The 16,323-nt window shown below is 39.6% G+C and overlaps 1 protein-coding gene across 1 annotated transcript in view; it reads right to left on the minus strand.

Moving 5' to 3' along the window:
* The window catches only part of ABCA13 (ATP binding cassette subfamily A member 13), a 570,776-nt gene that overhangs the window by 112,347 nt on the left and 442,106 nt on the right, over positions 1–16,323 (minus strand). Inside the window, 2 exon segments of the mRNA XM_049894281.1 lie at positions 5,790–5,967; positions 7,528–7,582. Coding sequence (XP_049750238.1) covers positions 5,790–5,967; positions 7,528–7,582 — 233 coding nt within the window.

Here is a 16,323-nt window from a genome sequence, read left to right on the forward strand (position 1 = left end):
TTTTGAATATATTGATCACTTTGGGTAGTTTTGACATCTTAGCAATATTAAGTTTTTTAATCCATAAACATGGAACATCTTTCCATTTATTTGTCTTCTCTAATCTCCTTCAGCAGTGTTCTATAATTTTCATTGTATAAGTCCTTCATGTCCCTGATTAGGTTTATTTCTAGGTATTTAACTTTCTTAGATGCTATTGTAAATGGAATTGTTTTCCTAATTTCCATTTCAGATTTCTCATTGCTGGTATACAGAAACTGAGCTGACTTTTGTTTGTTGACCTTGCTCCCTAACTTTGCTAAAATCTATTAGCTCCAGAAGTTTTCTTGTAGACTCTTTGGGATTTTCTACATATAGGATCATATCATTAGCAAATAGAGATAATTTTACTTCTTCTTTTTTAGCCTGGATACTTTTTATTTATTTTTCTTCGCTTATTGCTTTGGCTAGGACTTCTAATACAATATTGAATATAAATGGTAAGAGCAGGCACCCTTGTCTTGTTCCCAGTTCCAAGCGTAAAACTCGGTCTTTCTCCATTAAGTATAATGTTGGCTTTTCATATATGCCCTGAATTGTATAAAGGAATTTACCTTCTATTCCAATCTTCTTTAGGGTTTTTATCAAGAAAGGGTGTTGGATTTTATTATGCTTTTTCTGCATCTACAGAGACAATCATGTGGTTCTTTTCCTTTGTTCGTTTGTTGTGGTGTATGTATTACGTAGATTGATTTTATAATGTTGAATCATCCCTGCATTCCTGGACTAAATCCCACTTGGCCGTGGTGTATGACTCTTTTAATAAGTTGTTGGATTCTGTTTGCTAGTGTTTTGTTAGAGATTTTTGCTTCTATATTCATAAGAGATATTGGCCTATATAGTTTTCTTTTCTTCTGATGTCTTCATCTAGTTTTGGTATCAGAGTTATGTTTCTTCATAGAATGAATTAGGGAGTATTCCTTCCTTCTCTATCTTTTGGAAGAGTTTAAATAGTAATGATATCAATTCTTCTCTAAATATTTGGTAGAAATCCCTAGTGAAGCCATGTGCTCCTGGTCTTTTATTGTTGGGAAGTTTTTGATCACTGATTCTATCTCTTCACCTGTTATGGGTCTGTTGAGACTTTATATTTCTTCTTAAGTGCATTTTGGAAGTCTGTGTGGTTCTAAGAATTGGTCCACTTCATCTAAATTATACATTTTGTTGCCATAAAGTTGTTCATAATATCCTATCATAATTTTCTTTATAGTTCTGTTGTAATGTTCCCTTTCATTTCTTATTTTGGTTATTTGCAACTTTTCTCTTTGTCTGTCTAGCTAAAGGTTTGTCAATTTTAATGATCTTTTCAAAAACCCGACTTCTAGTTTTATTGATTCTCTCTAGTGTTTTTCTGTTTTCAATTTTATTTATTTTTCCTCTGATGGACTTGATGGCAACAGGTTTGGGTTTTTTTGTTGTTGTTGTTTAATTACTGAAGTGACTTGCTTCTGCCATTTTGTTATTTCTTTTTATATGTCTCAAGCCTTCTTTGTCTTTGTCCTTTACTATAGCTTGCTTTTGTGTTTTGTTTGTTTTTGTTGGGGGGGCGGTTATTGCAGTAAACCATTTTGGTTCCTTTCTCTTTTCCTTTGGATTTTTTTTTTTTAAGATATTTTCTTATTGGTTACCATGAATATTATATTTAACAGCTTGTATTATAACATCCTTGGATAAACTGGTACCAATATAACTACCAACCCATTGTCATCGAGTCGATTCTGACTCAGGGACCATATAGGACAAAATTGAACTGCCCCATAGAGTTTCCAAGAAGTGGCTGGTGGATTTGAACTGCTGACCTTTTGGTTGGCAGCCATAGCTCTTAACCATGCCTCCAGGGCTCCAATGTAACTACAGTAACATGCAAAAACTTCTTTATCTATACCATTCCTCTACCTCCGTTTTGTTTTTGTTATCCTTAATTATGTCTTTTATGTCATGTGCTCTGTAACATGATTTTATCATTGCTTTTTATATATTTGTTATTAAAAAACAGGAAGGACAAAACAATTGAAATTATCAAGCATGAATACATTATTATCAGACCTTATACTTGTCCATGCAGTTCCCTTTATTAGGGATCTTTCTTTTTATGTATAGCTTTTCCCTTCCATCTACAGAACTCCCATTGGTTTTTTGTTTTTTGTTTTAGGGCAGTCTGATGGATATGAACTATCCTGGCTTCTCTTTGCCTGGGGATGTTTCCATTTACCCTCATTCTTGAAGGACAGTTTCACTGGGCATAGTATTCTTGGTTGACATTTATTTTTCCTTTTAGCCCTTTAAATATATCATTTGGCTGCCTTCTGGCCTCCAATGTGTCTTAGGAGAGATCATCACTTAATCTTATTGGGGATCCTTTGTATGTGACTGTTTGCTTCTCTCTCACTGCTTTGAGGATTCTCTTTATGTTTACTTTTTGAGAGCCTAACTATGATGTGTCTTGGTGTAGGTCTCTTTGGGTTTGGGCTCTTTGAGCTTTTTGGATTTGCAGATTCATGTTCTTGTTATGCTGGGAAAATTTTCTGTCATTATTTCTTCAAACATTCTTTCTGAACTTTTCTCTCTCATCTCCTTCTGGAACTCCCATGATATGACTATTAGGTCTCTTGTTGTCCCATAATTCTATTAAACTTTGCTCAGTCTTCTTGAGCCTCTGTTCTTGTCGCTCTTCAGCTTCTCTAATTTTAACTATAATATCTTCTAATTCACTGATTCTTTCTTCTGCCTGATTAAATCTGTTGATAAGTTCTCTTACTGTGTTTCTCATCCCAGTTATCGTTGCTTTCAATTGCAATATCTCTTTTTTAGATCTTCATTTTGTTCTTGCATTGTTCTCCTTATTTCTTTTAGGTTTTTGTCTGTGTTTTCCTCTAGGTCTTTAATTATGTTTAACATTGTTAATATTTTTTTAATTATTAAATTATTTTAAAATATATATTTTTTAAATTATTCTGTCTTCCCTAGATCTGTTTTCACTCTCTTCATCATACTCATTTGGATGGACCATCATTTATCTGTTCATTGAGTGTTTTGTGATTTTCTGTTGGATCATTGGGCTTTTTGAGGGTGTTGTCTTTCTCAGTTCTTGCCCACACTACTTTCTGCAGAAAAAAACTCCTAGATGAGCAGAGCCTTTGGCCTTGACTTACCATTTCCTCTCCCCCTCCTTGATAGCCTTCTTCCTCCCTAGTTTAATTAGTATTCAAAAGTTCCAGATTTTGGTTTTCAGCTTTTAATATTTTCTAAACACACCACAGAACACATTATGGTTGATCTGTCCACCAGCAGGCACTGCCACTCAGGTAAGATATCATGCCGTAATCAATCTCTCCAACAGGGAGCTCAGTATACCCTCTCTGGTTATTACTCACTTCTCTTCACCGTTTCTGAAACCATGTTTTCAGTCAGAAAACCCACACCCAGGAAGCCCTTTTCAGGGCTGGGTGGTACCCTCCAGTTTTGACTGAGGCTTCCTTCCCTGCTCCGTGTGGTCTGCTTATATCTGAGCTGGCATTCAGTGGAAATACAGGCAGACTTTCCTTCATCTCAGGAGGAGGAGTAATTGGCAGTCCCCAGAACAAGAGATTGGTCTTGTTTATATCAGAGTTCCAGTGGTCTTGTGGTGGTTGGGGGAGCAATTTCTACTCAAGTGCTTCTCCTCCTGGCTCCACTATAGGGAACCTTTTGTAGGAGTTCATATTAGTCCAGCATCCTACAGTTACCAGGTGAGAAAGGAGTTAACATGCTCCAAATGGACTCCCAGGGAGGTCTGCCTTGTTGCTATCAGAGCCCATCCCACAGTATGTTAGCTGTGTGTGTAGTCTCCACTCAAGATGCCTGCTTTCTAACACAGCAGCCTCAGTCAGCAGCCCTCAGCACTGACCAAAAGGGGGAGCAGACAGACTGGGACTGACTCCCTAGGAGGTCTGTCAGAAGCCTGATTTCAGAAGCCTGAGCTATGGTTGGTTTCAGAGGGTGCACAGGGAAGAAGGTAAAGTGTTGACTATAAGGGGCCTTATAGACTCCATGACAGGGGCCTTCTGTAGCAATTCACAGTAGGCTTGCAGTGACAGTGTCTGGGTTGGGGGAGGTGCTGGCACACTCCATTGGACCCCCCAGGAAGGTCTGCCTTGTTGATTTTAGAGCAGAAGCTTGGGGTCCTGTCTCTTTGTTCAGGCAGGTGGTGTGGTGGTTAGGAAAGCAGGCCCTTTCACTGAGGCCATTCCCTCAATTCACAGCAGAAATTCACCTGCATTGCTGGGGGAATGGGAAAGGGAAGTGATTTTCCTAGTGTGGGACTCATTGTTGATTCACTGATTCTGGCTTGTCTGCATTTTCCAGCTATGTTTCTCTGCTCCCTGATTCAGAATCTTTAAAGTTGAGCACCATTTCCTTTTTGTATTTCTTGTTGTATTTGTGGGGGAGGGTCAGAATGACAGCCTGTTTATACAGTCAGCTTTCCAGAATTCCAGCATTTCTCAGTCTTACCTGAGATTCATAAATTGTCTTGTTGCCTACTAAAAGGCATATTTCTAAGTCCCATCCAGTTCTATTGAATTAGAATCTTGACGAAGAGGCCCTGGGGAGTTATTATTGTTAATAAGTGTCCAAGTAATTACTATGCCTGTGCTAGCTCATAGAGAAACCTGATTAGACTAAATGATCTACTCAAATGTTGAGGCAAGTTAGGTATGACCCTTGTAAATTGTATTATGGAAAGATACAGGTTATATGTTCAAAAAGAAATAAATCAGTTAAATTCTAAGCTATTGTAAAAGAACAAGCATTATATAAGACCAGTGTTTAGTATTCCAGGTCCTGTTGGGCAGATGCTACAGGCAGAAAGTAAAGCAGCTAACGTAGGACCTGCACAGGGCAGGTCTTCTATGAATGCCAGGCCCTTTCTCTCTTTCACTAGAGCATGGGATGAAGAATGCTTATGAGGACAAAAATATGACTTACCAATGGAAATCACATTTGTAACCTCTGAGAGTAGACACTGATCATTGATAACAGCACTCTATCATGTTAGATGCGTTTTTTGATTCAAGATTAATGGCTTGGACCATAGGAAACAGCACAACAATACATCCGTTATTGCCCTGTTAAGGACTGAAGAAAATGGCCTGAAAGGTTTCCACCAGAAAACTGAATATATAAAGGAAAATTCCTTATGCACAAATTTGTAAATAAGGCAAAGGCCTCACTAAAGTTGGCTTTATGCAAGCAGGTGATGTACCATTTCCAATTATTTTTATCATCTCATATTCCACCCCTCAACAAGAGCATGTCAAAGGTGATTACTTTCTCATGAACCCAATAAGAAACTCTGCGTTTCTGAGCAGGCCCCTTATTTTCAAGATCTCTCTCTGTGGTTAGTCAATCTTTCCTCTTATGAAGTAATCCTAAATGGTTGATGGTGATAAGAAAAGGGTGCAACCTGAAATGGTCTTACCATAAGCACTTGGTTGTTTCTGAAATGTGGGCAGGTCGAACTCACCAGCCCCTCCATGGGAGAAAGATGTAGTGATCTGCTTCCATAAAATTTACAGCCTTGGAAACTCCACGGGGCAGTTCTACTCTGTCTATACAGATACTATGATTTGGAATTGACTCAATGACAATAGATTTTGGGGGGGGTTCTCTTGTGGATTGGTCTGAGGTAGACAGAGCCACCCCCTCCCCTACCCACACAGTTAATTAGTTAACCAGGTAAAGGCACACAAGTTCTCATTCCAAAATCTTACCATGTCATACAGGAAGTTAGTGAACCAGTACATCCTGTAGCCAAGGCCACTGATGTGCTGCAACCTTTTGGCTCCGGTCACCCTGTCCTTCACCACGGAGCTTCCAATTGATGCAGTCAAGATGGAGAAGCCCAAGACAATGCAGAGGGCAACACCACACTGACGGATGCTCTCCAGGCTGTAGGCCAACAAAATAGCTCATCAGATGATAGATAAATAACTCTTTGTATTAACAATCAGTAATAGTAATAACAGTGATAAAACTCATTCATCAAGAACATATGTCTGACCAGCCATATTGGCTAAGGTCATGTATACTCTCAAAAATCCTCTCAACAACATTTTGAATATATATTATTATTTCCAGTTTACAGAAGACAGAATCAAGGATCCAAAAGTTGAAGGAACTTTCAGTCTTATCTCAACATCTATCCTTAAACAGTAAGCTAGACTCCCAATTAAAATAAAAAGAAATTCCCAGGGTGTCATCCATGGAAAATTGCAGCCTTTAGCCATATAAGACCACTTGGTTCTGTAACAATATTGCCACAGGGAAGCAGTCTACAGCTTCACCCATCATTGATCCATCTCTGAATTCAGTCATTCAAAATACCAAAAAAGATTTTATAATAAATCGAGGGGTTTTTGTAATAATGTACACTGTATGGGTTTTTTTTTACCTAGAGCATTCTATTCTCAAGTCACTTAGCAGCCTCCTCTACAATCAGGTCAAAGCTGAGGGATATGATGAAACTTCATGTCAAACACAGTCTACTATGACCTGCCTTCTTGTTTTATAACAGACATTAGTTAGTCTTTACCTAGAATTCTGGGCATGCATCAGAGATCATTAGTGGGAGAATCTGGAAATCGGTATATGAACTTGAGGACAGACTTGAGGTGAGAATGCCCATTTTAGCACACTTGTGTTTTTCAATTCAATTTGGCAGGTGATATGAAGTACACAGAGTTCCTGGGTTGTGAAATGGTTAATATGTTTGGCTGCTAAACAAAGCATTAGAAGTTTGTGTTCACCGGAAAGACCTGGTAATCTATTTCTGAAAACTCAGCCATTGGAAATCCTATGGACCACAGTTCTATTCTCACGCACATGGGGTCACCAAGTGTTGGCAACTGGTTTTATAAAGTATATAAATAATACTTTATTTTATTATCAATTTTTAAATTAAAATCTGTCAACAACATGATAGAGGAGGCAAAAAGAGAAGACAAGGTATAAGCACTGTCCCTTTACCAAGAAAATGAGGCTGATACTTGATTCTGCCCATAAAGAGCACTGACTTCATTTCTGCCTGTGACCCTCTCTGGACAGCAAGGAAAGTCTTACCTGAGGAATTGTCAAGGTGGCATTACTATGTTTACCTGTTTAATATTTCAACCCAAAATAATGTTCTGGAAAATGTTGGTTGGATCCCATAATCCTGAAGAACTCATTCCCTTAGGAAAATTTCTACTTAGAAATACACTTGAATGATATGTTCACCATTTTAAGCTCAGTCAGCTGGTGTGTTTTCTCTTTTAATAATAATTTCCCTCACGTTTTGCAAAGAAATGCCCAAGTTCTGTGTCATTAACTATATATGCCAAAACCTTTCAGGACAGACTAAAAGGTAGACAAGAGATCAGAATTACTCCTAAGCAACCTAATGATTTTACTCCATAGTCCGGTCATTTTTAGTGAGCTTTCCTGCCCTCCCCCAGAATTCTTTCAACTCACATCTTGTCCTCGTTCAGTAAAGCTCCTCCATATGGGTGGCTATAGAGTGTTATTCCTGTGAAAGACAATTGAAAAGTGAGTGTCAAACATGCCGAACAGACAGCCCACAGCCAAGCCACATAGAACCTCTGTGTCCATGAGATATTTTTGTGCTTTGTTCAGGCCCTGGTCCATAGCACCAAGGAATAGCAAATTACCTCATTGACTTTGGCTGGTTCAGGTTGGAATTTTTGTTGTTGCTGTTGTTATCAAGCATAACAAGTATGTATTGAATATGCATCATATGATAGGCACCACACTAACATGTTACCATATTTTATTGCCTAATGCTTATAAGTATTCTGTGGCCTGGGTAATATATTATCCATATCTTACAGCTGAGGGAACAGATTCAAAGGGCTAAATAACAATATACTAAGAGAGATCACTTGATGGAACAGAGGTCAATATCCAAAAATCCACCTCTATAAAGCCAGGTCTAGATGGATAGATAACCAGACCACTTCACTGGCTTAATTTTGTTTTCTTTTGGTTTGTTTTGATTTGTTTATTTTGTTTGTGCATGTGTTGTTGTTGTTGTTGATAGGTACCATACAGTCAGTTCCAACTCATAGAGATCCTATGGAAAACAGAAAGAAACACTGCCCGGTCCTGTACCATCCTCACATTCGTTGTTATACTTAAGCCCATTGTTGCAGCCACTGTGTCAACCCATCTCTCTGAGGGTCTTCCTCTTTTTCACTGACCCTCTACTCTACCAAGCATGATGTCCTTCTCCAGGGATTGGTACCTCCTGATAACATGGCCTTCCTTGAGTGTATAGGCTTTGTGTGTTAGTGTAATACCAACAGCCAATATGCAGAAATTGCCATCAACTTACAAATTAAAAGCATTTCATCACAAAGGCTGTTCATATTGCACATGTCCTCTTCCAGAGATACTCCTCCCCAGCACATTGCAATCACTGTTGTATCAAGAAGAGCTCCATAGCTTCAGGAAAATAACTTACATTTCATCTTAAAGATATTATGACTCATGTGACTGGTCAAGTTTCCCTTTTCTATTGGTTGCTTGACATATTTGAAGCAATCAAGCTAAATAAGTGACTTGCATATGGAGATCATTACAGGATACACAGGTATCTACCACTATTTCATGTTCCCACTCCAATATTTTTCTTCTTCTTCTTTCAACTCACTGTTAATTTATCTTATCATTGTATTTTTGTTTCCTTATAATGAAGCATTGAAACTTTACTTAATACATGTTAAAAGATGGATGGAGCTCAAAGACATTATGCTGAGTGAAATAAGTCAGTCACAAAAAGACAAATATTGTATGACCTCATTTATATAAAAAGACAAGAAAAGGCAAATGTATAGAGACCAAAGTTTGCTTAGTGGTTACTAGAAGTGGGAGGAAGGGGGATAAGGAAGAGTTAACAGTGATGGAAAAATAGCACTGATTAAGGGTAGGGTTGCACAGCTAATTATTATAATTGCTATCAATAAGTTGCACACCTCTAAAAAGTCGAACCGGCAAAAGTTGTGTGATAGATATATTTACAGCAATGACAAAAACAAAACAAAACAAAAAGCTGCTGAAGTTGCTTATGTACAATCAAAACCTCATGGGATTTAGTTCCTTGGTTTGGGGGTTCAGGGTCATGGCTCCATGGGACATCCAGTTAATTGGCCTAATAACATGATTAGTGTTTCTGTTTACCTCCTATTTGATTGCGTAGTACCTGGGATCTTAACAGCTTTCAAGGGGCCAGCCAAGTCACGACATTGGTCTTCATTTGCCTGGAGCAACAGAGGATAAGGAGAGACAGGAAGAGGAAGAGGAAATGGAATGTTTTGCTAATTGCCTCCATGAACAACTGCATCCTTTGTCTTGAGGTCAGAAGAATAGGATGGTGCCTGGTTACCATTACTGAACATTTTGATCAGAGATTCTATAGAAGAATCCTGATCAAATGGGGGAAAAGAAAAAGCAGAACAGGTTTAAAATTCTCATGGACTCCAGACTTTTTGGAGCCAATAGGGCTGGATGAACCTCAGAAACTATTGCCCCGAGATAATCTCTAAAGTTTAGAAGAAAAATATCCCCTAAAGTCTTGCTAAAACCAAACAGTAGTTTAGCTGAACTCATAAAAAATGTCTGCCTTGAGCATTATGCTTTTTTAAGAACTATCTATATGGGATCAAAGCAACAACAGAAACTCGAATGGCTAGCAAGGAACCTTAGAAAGCAGTGGCTTTATGTTAATTGGGGAGTAACAACTCAGAAAATGTGGGTGAGTATGGTTGCACAATTGAAATGTAATCAATGTAACTGAATTGTACATGTAGAAATGGTTCAATTGATGTACGTTTTGCTTTGTATATTCTCAACAACAACAACAAAAGAGACACTAGAAGACAAGTCTGCAAACGTGCTTCTGAAAAGTCACAGACTTGAAAACCCTGTGGAGCAGTTCCCTCTGTTCACATGGGGTTGCTGTAAGTTGAAATCAAATCAATAGCAGCAAACAAAAACAACATGCTTGAAAAATAGTTTTCTGGGGCGAAGACTTCTTTCTTCCTGTCTATATCACACTAAGGATGTTTAATATCACCCACTAGATGATTGCTAACCGGGCTTACCAGAAGAATGACTAAATTAGTCTTTGAATAAATTCAGCTGGGATGGTCCTTAAAAGTGAGATGGTGAGACTTTGGTTTGCTTACTTTGGACACAACATCAGGAAAGACCAATCATTAGGGAAGTGGTTGGTGAGGTGGAGGGTCAGCAAAAACGAGAGAAGCTTTTCATAAGATGAATTGACACATACAACAATTTTGCAACAACAGGCTCACACATATATACAATTGTGGGGATGGCACAGGACCGGAAAATGTTTTGTTCTATTACACATAAGGTCGCCATGAGTTGGAGCCAACAAGATGGCAACTAACAACAACAATAATAATAAAGCGTACATGAGAGATGTCCAGTCTACGACATGGAGGACCACCTGCACAAAAGTGTCATTCTGTGCTGTCAGAAGAGGGGGCATGGAAGTGAAGCACTGTAGATGGAAGCAGAAGGCTCAGATTCATAGAGTGATTTGTCCATCCATCAGCAATGTGACCTCAGCTAAATCACTAAGCTGCTCTGCACATCATTTGGCCTCTTTATAAATAGAACGTCAAATAAAATTATGATACTCTATGTGATTGATGAGATAAATATAAGTGGGAAAGTTTACATCTATGGGCATCCACACAACTATGACAGGCAATCACCACCATCTACTTACAGCCTGAGATGCCATTGGTTGTGATCTCAGTTGGCAGACTCACTGGCAGTTGACTGCACACCTAAAACATCCTAAAACTATTTCTGGAGAATAATTATCAAAATTACCTCTCATCTCTAGACACATGGCATTGTTGATCTCTGGCTGAAAATTTAAACTCTGAACTTCTACTCATCCTTCCTGTCTGTCTGGCTCCTGTCTACTGATCCTTAATCCAAAGGTCATCCTGCAGTTCACTGCTTATTTTGACAAAATTTCTTCCAATGTGTGGACAGTCATAACCTATCAATACAGTAATTCATCAAAGAGACCCATGAGGGCCTTTGCAGGCATATGTTGCCCAATAGATCTGATGATCATTGCATGGTACAAAGGTCAGCAAACTTTTCCTGAAAAGGTCCAGATAGTAAGTATTTTAGCCTTTGAACAGTCTCTGTTGCAACTACTCAATTCTGTCATTATTGTACAAAAATAGCCAAAGATAATATATAAGCAAATGAGCATGGCTGTGTTCCAACAAAACTTTATTTACGAAAAACAGGTTTCAGGTAGGATCTGACCCACAGATCGTAGTTTTCCAATCCCTGACATAGTATATTGAAAAGGAGACGTAAACATAACATTACAGGACTAAACCTAGAGTGCAAAGCAAGTGAGCCATCCATCCTAGACAGGCCCTCCCCACTTTAGCTTGCCCATGCACCCTCCCTAGCAGGATTGTTTCCCCCATCTAGCAGAAACACAAGCATAGCTAGAACCTAGCTCTGGGCTCTCTTCCGTCCATGTCCTCATGCTCTTCTTGGGCCATCTCCCTTGAATGTAGTGTATATATCCTTGACATCTCCCCCTGAGCACCCTACGGTGTATTAAATCCAAACAAAGTCATCATCAGCCCAATCGATGTCCTGCCCCTTTAGCTTTTCCAATACTGTTAATGTCCTCATCATCCTCCCACTCACCTAGACAGAAAGTGAATCATCCCCTTCTCCACCCTCTTCTTTATCCCACATATCCAAGAAGCTGCCAAGTTCCATCACTTCACCTCCATTGCCATTGCTCCGTACAGTCCTCATGCTTTCCCTGGACCAGCACCACACACAACACTTCTCAGCTCGCCTCTCCCCCCAGCTCATCTATCATCACTCTAGCAGCTCTAGAGAATTCTCAAAAGGAAACAGAAAAAAAAAGAAAGAGTCTGTATTCTTTAACTATATGTAGATGCCTGTTAGAATAAAGTCCAAAGCTCTCATTTTGTCGTATTCTCCCACTGTTCCCCCTTAAAAAGCTGGATGACTATCATTTTTCCAATCTCTGTACCTGCAGCTTGTTTCACCTTTTCCTCATGCCTCTTTGTCCAAACCCTCCTGCCACTCCTACTGCCATCTTATGCCTGATGAATGATTTCCTGCAGGACCACAGAGAGGCCTCAAGAGGAGGGAGAGGCAGTTCTCAGATACTGAATCCTTACATACCTGGGAACAGACAGAAGAGGCTGAAATCCAGAATAAATGAAAATAAACCTGGCAGTCACGCGCTGTCTGCTGTTTGTGACATTAGGGTTGTTGTATAAATCATTGTGGAGCAACTCCATTATTTGGGTGTTATTATAAGGAAGCCCCTGAAGAGCAGCGCTTCCCAGCTGTGGCTGGTGGCGTAGATGGGATTCAGACTTTGGTCTGTAGCCTCCCCACCTAACTTCTTCCCAGCATAGCAGGCAGCCTCCTCTCATCACATACATTCTGATTTTCCAAGAAATATATCCACATGGTGGAAAGGAGATTGGGCCTGGAACAAATGTCACTGCCCTGCTCATTCTGAAGCTAAAAGCTGCACAGACATTTTTTGTGGAATGTTTAATAGTAAAACATTAAGCTACCAAGGTTGGGTCTTTATTCGATCAGGTTGTTTTAGTATCTTCCCTTACCCATTAACGTCACTGCTGGAAAGTTAAAAGCACTGCTCTAATATTTGTTGTCTGTATCCTCTTTCCTCTGTTATAAATTTATTGCCTATCATTTGAGCACACAGCCTAAATTCATGTAGTTCTTTGAGGGTTTTAGTCTAGGAGGCAGGAGAGTACATCTGGTCTCCCATCTCACCGTGAAATGATTGACTGCTTTTGTGGTTAGGAATTCCACCGTGTGTCAAACCTTATTCTGGATGCTTTCATTATACATTTTTTCTTTCGTTAATTTGATGATGCAATTCTGCATTAAACAAGCCAGTAAAATGTGTATGCATTTCTCTGTGAGTCAGCTTACAGCATTTTAGAATTGTAGATTTTTACAGGGTAAAGGAGCCCATAGAAGATCTAGCTTGGTCACACCCTCATCTTCCAGGTGCAGAAACACAGGTCCAGGGGAATGTGTCCACTTTCCTGGAGCCATGCAACCTGTTGCTGACGTGGGCAGAACTCCTGGCTCTGGAATCCTAGAATCGCACCTCTGTCATTGACTGTCATGTACACAGCACTGAAAATCCTGCCTCTGCGTTAAAAGTCACAGTAGTGCAATGGCGTGTGTAATGCAGACATAAAAGCCTCAGATACAGCAGCAGAAGAAAGAGATGGTACGTTTCATGCAACAAGCTTTAGGAGGGAGCCTTTCCACACTGTGGCACTTGAACCATAGCCTCCTGGGCTTTGTCTCCACCCTGGGTCTGAGAAGCACAGAAGCCCTGGTGCAAATGCTTGGAGCCTACAACGTGCACAGCTTGCCTTTCCCTCCCAAGGCCCTGCACTCATCAACAATTCAGAGGGGCCACAGCTTTTCATTTGCAGCTGGCGTTAGAGTCCTATAATTTAAATATTTCACACTGCGTAAATATTTAAATAGAATATTTTGAAGGAGTGAGCATGTTCTGTATTTTCTCTCACAAAGCCCTGTGAGGAACCATAACGGCCCTGGAACACAGTCTTCTTGTTCGGTTCAGCAGAAAGATATGCCCAGGCACTTTGGTCAAAATGTACCACTTAGCTGAATCTCACTTCACAGCCATTCTCACATTTTCACCACAAAATTAAGAAATTCTCTTTAAAAAGTAAGATACAGAGAGATGAAGTGTTGAAGGAGAGAAAGTCATCACATAATTAGGGAAAGCCTTGAGTTGAGTCCCCACCTGTGCATGGCCACCAATTTTTGTGAGACAACGGAGGGCCCCTGTTGCACCAGAAGTCAGGTGACCTGCTCTGGTTTTGTGTGGCGGAAATATGGACATTGGATGTCAAATGAGATTCACCAAGTGACAGCTAGATATTTGATAGCCCCCTTACAGGACTGGGAAACCCTGGCGGCGTAGTGGTTAAGTGCTACGGCTGCTAACCAAAAGATCAGCAGTTCGAGTCTACTAGGCGCTTCTTGGAAATTCTGTGGGTCAGTTCTACTCGGTTCTACAGGGTCGCGATGAGTCGGAATCTACTCAACGGTGACAGGTTTGGTTTGGTTTGGTTTTACAGGATTGAGAATGTATTCAATAAACATCTCTGGTGCACCCACTGAGTAGCAGCGTGCAGATGGGGGTGAGACGGGCAGGCTCCGCCCTGAGTAGTTTACTGTCTGCTGGGAGATAGGAGCACTCACAGAATTATAAATAAGGTCGAAGGACAACTGTGCCCCTTAAGGTCACCAAGGAGGGGTGCAGTGCCAATGGAGCACAGTTCTCCAAGCTGCTCAGTAACTGAGAAAAGGGGTAGGAGAGCAAGTATGCATCTGTGGAAACTGTGCATGCTTTTGGCTTACAAACATTGGGTGAGGTGTAATTTTTATATTGCAATTTGGCTATTATACACTAGATATTTTCAGAATCATAGCTATTCTTTAGAAGCAGTGCTGTAGGACTAAATGGGTGGCCATCGAGTCAACTCTGACTCATGGTGACCCCAGGGGTGTCAGAGTGAATTATGTTCCATAGGATTTTCAGTGACTGCTTTTTCCAACGTAGATCTCCAGGCTTGCCTTCTGAGGCACCTCTGAGTGGACTCAAATCTTCAGCCTTTCAGTTAGCAGCTCAGCAGTTAACTGTTTGCAGGGACTCCTCTGCAGGGTTAAATATCTTTTTAAAGCAATATTTTATTTAATAGTTAATATTAATATGTTAATATTATATATTTTTTATATATTAATATAGTAAATACTAATATTTACTATTTATTTTAAATTAGTGCTTGTTATTCTTTTATGTGCCATCCAGTTGGTTCCAACTGATAGTGCCCCTTTGTACAATAGAATGAAACACTACCCAGTCCTGTGCCATCCGCACAATTGTTGTTATGCTGGAGCCCACTGTTGAAGCCACTGTAGTGCTTAGAAGGTTTTATTTGTATTTTGCAAAAAGGGGGAGGAACTTAGAATTATTTAAATAAGTGATATTGGTGCTTACTTTCTAAAAGATAAAAGAGTAATGAGAGAAGAAGAAAGAAAACACTATCTTCCCTGAGAGTCTCTGGGTTTCCCTGCATCTCAACAAGAAGCAATGTGTATGATATATTTACCTGCAGAGGCCCGCACACACTCTCACAAGTACTTTCTCAAAACAGTCTCTTGCTTCTCGAAATAGTAAAATTTTAGGAATCAGAGCCCCTTCCACAGATCCAAATGAAAAGAAGAAGGCTTAGGGTTATGTCCCATAGGTCAGGAATCCTGCCAAACACATCTACTTCTGGAACAGGGCATAGTATAAAGTAAGGGCAGACAGAAGTTCCAGTAACTTCTGTAAGGCCAAGAATAATTGATAGCAGAGTGAGATATACAACCCAGATTTTCAAGATTCTAACTCAATGTATTTTCTGTGAGATGAGGACATGCTTTAAGAATCTTAGATGTTCCCATTGTAAAATCACATTTTTGCAATGGACAATCTATATAACTGGGTTGTTGTTTCCATTGTATTATGTGTGCTCAGAACTATATTTAAGTGGCAATCATACAGTGATAGAATCATGGTGCTGAATGGTGTTGGTCAAATGTCAAGGCTCTGAAGAAAAGGGCTCTATATCGTTGAAGGGGCCAGGCTTCACCATTACCACTGAATAACGAGTGACTCGCTCCCATCTATCCCTCTCATCACTTCAAAGGTCTTCAGAAGTACCAACTCAAAATGTACATTTTGAGTACATTTGAATAATTTTTCTTTGCTTTATTATTCTTATTTATATTCTTCTTTTTCTTTCCAAGAATTGTCCCATGGCAATGTATAAATGTATAAAAATTAGTTTTGTCATTTAGTATTCTCATTATAGCTAACATCTGCTGTGCTTTCCAGACTCTGTGTATTTGTCATTTGTAAAAGGCATATCAGTGCTTTTGTCCAATATCCATTACAATAGCAAGATACTTAACATGTATCCCATTTGAGTAGTCATTTTCAGGTTCATTACTCCTATAAAATGTGTATCTTTGGAAGTATTAATGCTCAGATGTCTGCAAGCACCTACCTCAAAAAGAAATGACGTGCTTCAACGTCAATACATGTGAAAAAAGACTGTGTTCTTTGAG

Source organism: Elephas maximus, chromosome 8 (assembly GCF_024166365.1).
Source record: "Elephas maximus indicus isolate mEleMax1 chromosome 8, mEleMax1 primary haplotype, whole genome shotgun sequence".
NCBI lineage: Eukaryota > Metazoa > Chordata > Mammalia > Proboscidea > Elephantidae > Elephas > Elephas maximus.